Source organism: Rutilus rutilus, assembly GCF_951802725.1.
Source record: "Rutilus rutilus genome assembly, chromosome: 13".
NCBI classification, from domain to species: Eukaryota; Metazoa; Chordata; class Actinopteri; order Cypriniformes; family Leuciscidae; genus Rutilus; species Rutilus rutilus.
Window position 1 is genome coordinate 510,001 of NC_140218.1, and position 10,000 is coordinate 520,000.

At 50.3% G+C, this 10,000-nt stretch overlaps 1 protein-coding gene across 4 annotated transcripts in view; it reads right to left on the reverse strand.

The window, feature by feature from the left end:
- The window catches only part of dlg4b (discs, large homolog 4b), a gene marked incomplete at its 5' end in the record, with an annotated part of 75,080 nt that overhangs the window by 3,761 nt on the left and 61,319 nt on the right, over positions 1-10,000 (reverse strand). For all 4 annotated transcript variants that reach the window (XM_084428425.1, XM_084428422.1, XM_084428423.1 and 1 more), the window contains 3 exons: positions 2,906-2,997; positions 4,751-4,863; positions 9,616-9,788. In XM_084428425.1, coding sequence (XP_084284551.1) covers positions 2,906-2,997; positions 4,751-4,863; positions 9,616-9,788 — 378 coding nt within the window. The remainder of the gene's footprint in view (positions 1-2,905; positions 2,998-4,750; positions 4,864-9,615; positions 9,789-10,000) is intronic.

Sequence of the window (10,000 nt, forward strand, 5' to 3'; positions counted from 1 at the left end):
TCGCCCTCCACAATCGCTACACAAACACAACAACACAATCATTATTATCATCTTCTCGAAGCTCTCGCCCTCCACAATCGCTACACAAACACAACAACACAACACCACAATCATTATTATCATCTCCTCGAAGCTCTTGCCCTCCACAATCGCTACACAAACACAACAACACAACACCACAATCATTATTATCATCTCCTCGAAGCTCTCGCCCTCCACAAACACAACAACACAATCATTATTATCATCTCCTCGAAGCTCTCGCCCTCCACAATCGCTACACAAACACAACACCACAATCATTATTATCATCTCCTCGAAGCTCTCGCCCTCCACAATCGCTACACAAACACAACACAACAACACAATCATTATTATCATCTCCTCGAAGCTCTCGCCCTCCACAATCGCTACACAAACACAACAACACAATCATTATTATCATCTCCTCGAAGCTCTCGCCCTCCACAATCGCTACACAATCACATCAACACAATCATTATTATCATCTCCTCGAAGCTCTCGCCCTCCACAATCGCTACACAAACACAACACCACAATCATTATTATCATCTCCTCGAAGCTCTCGCCCTCCACAATCGCTACACAAACACAACAACACAATCATTATTATCATCTCCTCGAAGCTCTCGCCCTCCACAATCGCTACACAAACACAACACCACAATCATTATTATCATCTCCTCGAAGCTCTCGCCCTCCACAATCGCTACACAAACACAACAACACAATCATTATTATCATCTCCTCGAAGCTCTCGCCCTCCACAATCGCTACACAAACACAACAACACAATCATTATTATCATCTTCTCGAAGCTCTCGCCCTCCACAATCGCTACACAAACACAACAACACAACACCACAATCATTATTATCATCTCCTCGAAGCTCTTGCCCTCCACAATCGCTACACAAACACAACAACACAACACCACAATCATTATTATCATCTCCTCGAAGCTCTCGCCCTCCACAAACACAACAACACAATCATTATTATCATCTCCTCGAAGCTCTCGCCCTCCACAATCGCTACACAAACACAACACCACAATCATTATTATCATCTCCTCGAAGCTCTCGCCCTCCACAATCGCTACACAAACACAACACAACACCACAATCATTATTATCATCTCCTCGAAGCTCTCGCCCTCCACAATCGCTACACAAACACAACAACACAATCATTATTATCATCTCCTCGAAGCTCTCGCCCTCCACAATCGCTACACAAACACAACACCACAATCATTATTATCATCTCCTCGAAGCTCTCGCCCTCCACAATCGCTACACAAACACAACAACACAATCATTATTATCATCTCCTCGAAGCTCTCGCCCTCCACAATCGCTACACAAACACAACACCACAATTAGGGCTGGGCGATATGACGAAATATATCGTCTGGACGATAGAAAATGTCTATCGTTTTATATAAGGCTCTATCGTTTACGCCACGATAAGGCGTTCTACGGCAGAATTAACCTCACGGCATGCCCATGCACGCTGCAATACATAAACAAAAATGGAGGAAGACGGTAGTAGACGCGGTTCAGACCAGGGTAAGTTAATTCTCAACTAGATGACCAGCCAACCCAACCCGTTAGTAGCTCCACAACAGCACGCATCTGTGCATTCATTCATTCACTCACACACACACACACACACACTCACACACACACACACACACACACACATACATACACAGAGAGACACGCGATTCACGTCTTTTTGCGTGTACAGACACTATTGCGATTAGAACAAAGCAAATATAGAACTGACCTATTCCTCAACCGGATCCGTTGCTCCTCGCAATGAAAACGAGGTGAACCTGAAAATGAACATATCCAACTGATTGTGGGTGTTCACAGGTTTGCGTGGATCGCCTCAGATTATTTGCGTTTGAATAGCGCGCGCTCTCCGTAATTAAGATCAAAGTCAACAGAATTTTGAATCTCTTTTGCACTTATAAGAAAAAAAACCTATCGCGCCGGCGCGACTGTCGAACCCAGGGGGTTAAAAAATAGATTTTCGCCAAAAATCCTCTTTGGCTCCGCGGCTGCCATGGTAAACAACGTTAGCCTACCGGTGATTGAAGTCTCACGTCACGTGCGAGTCAAGAGCGAAGTGATTGACATGACCAGGCTACCGTAGCTATAGCTTGGATTCGTTAGCAAACATTGCCCCCCTGTGGTATTTGCATGTTACTATCACAAGCATAATGTTGTGGCCTGCCCAGAAAAACGTTGGTTCTAATAATTATTTACCTCCGCCAACAGCGAGACCGGCCAATGTTAGAGACCCGGCCGGTAATGGAATACAGGCCAATATTAGAGGATTCACGGTAGACTATTCATGAACTGAATTAACAGAAAAATTGCTATATCGTTATCGGGATATCAAATGAGCTATATCGGGATATGAAATTTTGGCCATATCGCCCAGCCCTAACCACAATCATTATTATCATCTCCTCGAAGCTCTCGCCCTCCACAATCGCTACACAAACACAACAACACAAACACAACAACACAATCATTATTATCATCTCCTCGAAGCTCTCGCCCTCCACAATCGCTACACAAACACAACAACACAATCATTATTATCATCTTCTCGAAGCTCTCGCCCTCCACAATCGCTACACAAACACAATCACATCAACACTGTCCTGATCGGATGCAGCGTTATTATTATATCCAAATAAAAGAAATAACACATGCTCTGATATAAAACTAACGATACTGTATCAATGATACAAAAACAACACTGGTCTGATGTTGAGATGATGTCACCACAGAGAGATCAGCCAATAACATCAGAGCTCATGTACACATGTATGATGATGATGATGATGATGATGATGAAGACTCACCTGAGAAGCACTCGATGAAGTCCTGCTCCAGTTTGACGGCTCTGTCTAAAGCTCTCCGGGCCTGTTCCTCCGTCAGGCGCTTGCTAATGTCTCTGAAATCAACATCGTCTGCTTTATTCATCCTGAGAGTTTCATCTGACACGAATATCACTGCGCTTCACTTTAAAGGGATAGTTCACTTTGAAATTAATTTTTGATATGTTTTAGCTTACCTCAAGGGCATCCAAGATGTAGGTGTCTTTGTTTCCGCAGTAGTTTCAATTTTGATATTTTTAGGTCAAACCGTTCTTGTCTGTCAGTCATATAATGCAGGTCTATGGTCACTGTCTCAAAACACAAGCACAGAGTCCAAATTAAAACAATTCCCCACGTCCAAATGAAACAATTCCCCATCATAAGTACACATTGATGGCCTAAGACACGAAACGAGCGGTTTGTGTGAGAAAACGAACAGTATTTATATCGTTGTTATCTCTTGAAAACAGCACACGTCCAAATGATCTGACGGCGCGGGCGGGTATAGATGTATACACTAGATGTCGCCTTGGCTACTGCAGTTCATTGGAACGAAACCGTAGCCAAGGCAACATCTAGTTCGTTTTCTCACACAAACCGCTCGTTTCGTGTCTTAGGCCATCAATGTGTACTTATGATGGGGAATTGTTTCATTTGGACGTGGGGAATTGTTTTAATTTGGACTCTGTGCTTGTGTTTTGAGACAGTGACCATAGACCTGCATTATATGACTGACAGACAAGAACGGTTTGACCTAAAAATATCAAAATTGAAACTACTGCGGAAACAAAGACACCTACATCTTGGATGCCCTTGAGGTAAGCTAAAACATATCAAAAATTAATTTCAAAGTGAACTATCCCTTTAATAACTGGAAAATAAACTAAACAAGAACATTCAAGCACGTGTACAGTGTTCATGACTAAGACTGCATCAGTTTTTAATGACATTAAAGCGGTTTCATCGGGTTACACACTCATCCAGTGTAGCGAGTGTGAGACAGCAGTGCAGAGAGACTCCGCCCACACGCTCTTCTGATTGGCCACGATTCTGAGAGCGTTACATTTACACTCTAACATCTGAGCTGCTACTTCACATCTGTTACGTTGTGTTTGTTGTTGCTTTGGAACAACAGTGATTGAGGAAAGGGTTACATTAAAGGGATAGTTCGCCCAAAAATGAAAATTTTGTCATCATTTACTCACCCTCAAGTTGTTTCAAACCTGTATGAATTTCTTTTTTCTGCTAAACACAAAAGAAGATATTTTGAAAAATGTCGGTAACCAAACAGTTGATGGACCCCATTGACTTCCATAGTAGGAAAAAAAAATACTATGGAAGTCAATGGGGTCCATCAACTGTTTGGTTACCGACATTTTTCAAAATATCTTCTTTTGTGTTTAGCAGAAAAAAGAAATTCATACAGGTTTGAAACAACTTGAGGGTGAGTAAATGATGACAAAATTTTCATTTTTGGGCGAACTATCCCTTTAACATACGAATATTCATATCACTGAATATCTCTCTCTCTCACACACTCACACACTCACTCACTCACTCACTCACTCACTCACTCACTCACTCACTCACTCACTCACTCACTCACTCACTCACTCACTCACTCACACTCACTCACTCACTCACTCACTCACTCACTCACTCACTCACTCACTCACTCACTCACTCACACTCACTCACTCACTCACTCACTCACTCACTCACTCACACTCACTCACACTCACTCACTCACTCACTCACTCACTCACTCACTCACTCACTCACTCACTCACTCACGCACACACACTTTCTCCCACACATACACACACTCACAGTATGTTCTGCAGGGACGAGGGTCGTATAAAGATGGCGATGGGGTGAAGTTGTGCAGCCTGTAATCTCCTCACTGCATTAGCCGAAACATCCAGGATACAGTGTTTCCCCTGCTGAAAACACAGACACACACACACACACACACACACACACATTCTTATGAGTCTCCCCTCCTTCACCTGTCTGACGCTCTGGACACTGGTCCCGTAGAGGTGTGTGTGTGTCTCACCTGCTCTGCCACCTGTCTGACGCTCTGGACACTGGTCCCATACAGGTGTGTGTGTGTGTGTCTCACCTGCTCTGCCACCTGTCTGACGCTCTGGACACTGGTCCCGTACAGGTGTGTGTGTGTGTGTGTCTCACCTGCTCTGCCACCTGTCTGACGCTCTGGACACTGGTCCCGTACAGGTGTGTGTGTGTGTGTGTGTCTCACCTGCTCTGCCACCTGTCTGACGCTCTGGACACTGGTCCCGTACAGGTGTGTGTGTGTGTGTCTCACCTGCTCTGCCACCTGTCTGACGCTCTGGACACTGGTCCCGTACAGGTGTGTGTGTGTGTGTGTGTCTCACCTGCTCTGCCACCTGTCTGACGCTCTGGACACTGGTCCCGTACAGGTGTGTGTGTGTGTGTCTCACCTGCTCTGCCACCTGTCTGACGCTCTGGACACTGGTCCCGTACAGGTGTGTGTGTGTGTGTGTGTCTCACCTGCTCTGCCACCTGTCTGACGCTCTGGACACTGGTCCCGTACAGGTGTGTGTGTGTGTGTCTCACCTGCTCTGCCACCTGTCTGACGCTCTGGACACTGGTCCCGTACAGGTGTGTGTGTGTGTGTGTGTGTGTCTCACCTGCTCTGCCACCTGTCTGACGCTCTGGACACTGGTCCCGTACAGGTGTGTGTGTGTGTGTGTGTGTGTGTCTCACCTGCTCTGCCACCTGTCTGACGCTCTGGACACTGGTCCCGTACAGGTGTGTGTGTGTGTGTGTGTGTGTGTGTGTCTCACCTGCTCTGCCACCTGTCTGACGCTCTGGACACTGGTCCCGTACAGGTGTGTGTGTGTGTGTCTCACCTGCTCTGCCACCTGTCTGACGCTCTGGACACTGGTCCCGTACAGGTGTGTGTGTGTGTGTGTGTGTCTCACCTGCTCTGCCACCTGTCTGACGCTCTGGACACTGGTCCCATACAGGTGTGTGTGTGTGTGTGTGTGTGTGTGTGTGTCTCACCTGCTCTGCCACCTGTCTGACGCTCTGGACACTGGTCCCATACAGGTGTGTGTGTGTGTGTGTGTGTGTGTCTCACCTGCTCTGCCACCTGTCTGACGCTCTGGACACTGGTCCCGTACAGGTGTGTGTGTGTGTGTGTGTCTCACCTGCTCTGCCACCTGTCTGACGCTCTGGACACTGGTCCCGTACAGGTGTGTGTGTGTGTGTGTCTCACCTGCTCTGCCACCTGTCTGACGCTCTGGACACTGGTCCCGTACAGGTGTGTGTGTGTGTGTGTCTCACCTGCTCTGCCACCTGTCTGACGCTCTGGACACTGGTCCCGTACAGGTGTGTGTGTGTGTGTGTGTGTCTCACCTGCTCTGCCACCTGTCTGACGCTCTGGACACTGGTCCCGTACAGGTGTGTGTGTGTGTGTGTCTCACCTGCTCTGCCACCTGTCTGACACTCTGGACACTGGTCCCGTACAGGTGTGTGTGTGTGTGTCTCACCTGCTCTGCCACCTGTCTGATGCTCTGGACACTGGTCCCGTACAGGTGTGTGTGTGTGTGTGTGTGTGTCTCACCTGCTCTGCCACCTGTCTGACGCTCTGGACACTGGTCCCGTACAGGTGTGTGTGTGTGTGTCTCACCTGCTCTGCCACCTGTCTGACGCTCTGGACACTGGTCCCGTACAGGTGTGTGTGTGTGTGTGTGTGTCTCACCTGCTCTGCCACCTGTCTGACGCTCTGGACACTGGTCCCGTACAGGTGTGTGTGTGTGTGTCTCACCTGCTCTGCCACCTGTCTGACGCTCTGGACACTGGTCCCGTACAGGTGTGTGTGTGTGTGTGTGTGTGTGTGTCTCACCTGCTCTGCCACCTGTCTGACGCTCTGGACACTGGTCCCATACAGGTGTGTGTGTGTGTGTCTCACCTGCTCTGCCACCTGTCTGACACTCTGGACACTGGTCCCGTACAGGTGTGTGTGTGTGTGTGTGTGTCTCACCTGCTCTGCCACCTGTCTGACGCTCTGGACACTGGTCCCATACAGGTGTGTGTGTGTGTGTGTGTCTCACCTGCTCTGCCACCTGTCTGACACTCTGGACACTGGTCCCGTACAGGTGTGTGTGTGTGTGTGTGTGTCTCACCTGCTCTGCCACCTGTCTGACGCTCTGGACACTGGTCCCGTACAGGTGTGTGTGTGTGTGTGTCTCACCTGCTCTGCCACCTGTCTGACGCTCTGGACACTGGTCCCGTACAGGTGTGTGTGTGTGTGTGTGTCTCACCTGCTCTGCCACCTGTCTGACGCTCTGGACACTGGTCCCGTACAGGTGTGTGTGTGTGTGTGTGTGTGTGTGTGTGTCTCACCTGCTCTGCCACCTGTCTGACGCTCTGGACACTGGTCCCGTACAGGTGTGTGTGTGTGTGTGTGTGTGTCTCACCTGCTCTGCCACCTGTCTGACGCTCTGGACACTGGTCCCGTACAGGTGTGTGTGTGTGTGTGTGTGTCTCACCTGCTCTGCCACCTGTCTGACACTCTGGACACTGGTCCCGTACAGGTGTGTGTGTGTGTGTGTGTGTGTGTCTCACCTGCTCTGCCACCTGTCTGACACTCTGGACACTGGTCCCGTACAGGTGTGTGTGTGTGTGTGTGTGTGTCTCACCTGCTCTGCCACCTGTCTGACGCTCTGGACACTGGTCCCGTACAGGTGTGTGTGTGTGTGTGTGTGTCTCACCTGCTCTGCCACCTGTCTGACGCTCTGGACACTGGTCCCGTACAGGTGTGTGTGTGTGTGTGTGTGTGTGTGTCTCACCTGCTCTGCCACCTGTCTGACGCTCTGGACACTGGTCCCGTACAGGTGTGTGTGTGTGTGTGTGTGTCTCACCTGCTCTGCCACCTGTCTGACGCTCTGGACACTGGTCCCGTACAGGTGTGTGTGTGTGTGTGTCTCACCTGCTCTGCCACCTGTCTGACGCTCTGGACACTGGTCCCATACAGGTGTGTGTGTGTGTGTCTCACCTGCTCTGCCACCTGTCTGACGCTCTGGACACTGGTCCCGTACAGGTGTGTGTGTGTGTGTGTGTGTGTGTGTGTGTGTGTCTCACCTGCTCTGCCACCTGTCTGACGCTCTGGACACTGGTCCCATACAGGTGTGTGTGTGTGTGTCTCACCTGCTCTGCCACCTGTCTGACGCTCTGGACACTGGTCCCGTACAGGTGTGTGTGTGTGTGTCTCACCTGCTCTGCCACCTGTCTGACGCTCTGGACACTGGTCCCGTACAGGTGTGTGTGTGTGTGTGTGTCTCACCTGCTCTGCCACCTGTCTGACGCTCTGGACACTGGTCCCGTACAGGTGTGTGTGTGTGTGTCTCACCTGCTCTGCCACCTGTCTGACGCTCTGGACACTGGTCCCGTACAGGTGTGTGTGTGTGTGTCTCACCTGCTCTGCCACCTGTCTGACGCTCTGGACACTGGTCCCATACAGGTGTGTGTGTGTGTGTCTCACCTGCTCTGCCACCTGTCTGACGCTCTGGACACTGGTCCCGTACAGGTGTGTGTGTGTGTGTGTGTGTGTCTCACCTGCTCTGCCACCTGTCTGACGCTCTGGACACTGGTCCCGTACAGGTGTGTGTGTGTGTGTGTCTCACCTGCTCTGCCACCTGTCTGACGCTCTGGACACTGGTCCCATACAGGTGTGTGTGTGTGTGTCTCACCTGCTCTGCCACCTGTCTGACGCTCTGGACACTGGTCCCGTACAGGTGTGTGTGTGTGTGTCTCACCTGCTCTGCCACCTGTCTGACGCTCTGGACACTGGTCCCATACAGGTGTGTGTGTGTGTGTGTGTGTGTGTGTGTGTGTGTGTGTGTGTCTCACCTGCTCTGCCACCTGTCTGACGCTCTGGACACTGGTCCCGTACAGGTGTGTGTGTGTGTGTGTGTCTCACCTGCTCTGCCACCTGTCTGACGCTCTGGACACTGGTCCCGTACAGGTGTGTGTGTGTGTGTGTGTGTCTCACCTGCTCTGCCACCTGTCTGACGCTCTGGACACTGGTCCCGTACAGGTGTGTGTGTGTGTGTGTGTGTGTCTCACCTGCTCTGCCACCTGTCTGACGCTCTGGACACTGGTCCCGTACAGGTGTGTGTGTGTGTGTGTGTGTGTGTCTCACCTGCTCTGCCACCTGTCTGACGCTCTGGACACTGGTCCCGTACAGGTGTGTGTGTGTGTGTGTGTGTCTCACCTGCTCTGCCACCTGTCTGACGCTCTGGACACTGGTCCCGTACAGGTGTGTGTGTGTGTGTGTGTGTCTCACCTGCTCTGCCACCTGTCTGACGCTCTGGACACTGGTCCCATACAGGTGTGTGTGTGTGTGTGTGTGTGTGTGTCTCACCTGCTCTGCCACCTGTCTGACGCTCTGGACACTGGTCCCATACAGGTGTGTGTGTGTGTGTGTGTGTGTGTCTCACCTGCTCTGCCACCTGTCTGACGCTCTGGACACTGGTCCCGTACAGGTGTGTGTGTGTGTGTGTGTCTCACCTGCTCTGCCACCTGTCTGACGCTCTGGACACTGGTCCCGTACAGGTGTGTGTGTGTGTGTGTCTCACCTGCTCTGCCACCTGTCTGACGCTCTGGACACTGGTCCCGTACAGGTGTGTGTGTGTGTGTCTCACCTGCTCTGCCACCTGTCTGACGCTCTGGACACTGGTCCCGTACAGGTGACTGTTGTACTGGCCGGCCTCGATGAACCGGTGACTCTGAATGTCTTTCTCCATCTGTTCTCTCGACGACACGAAGTGGTAATCGCGTCCGTCCACCTCGTACTCGCGCTTCGGCCGCGTCGTGTCTGTCAAACACACGGAGTGTCACTCACGAGTCTTTTACCAGAGGTTTTAGCATCTAAAATAGCATACATTAATATGTGGATCAGTGGCGGATCAGGGTATATAAACGCCGCATCGCCGCGCCAAGTAAAGGAGAGGAAACCGTGTGTGAGAGGTTACTGTTGCTCTAGCACTCATTTTCAAAACTGAAGATAATAAAAGTATTGTTGCGGAG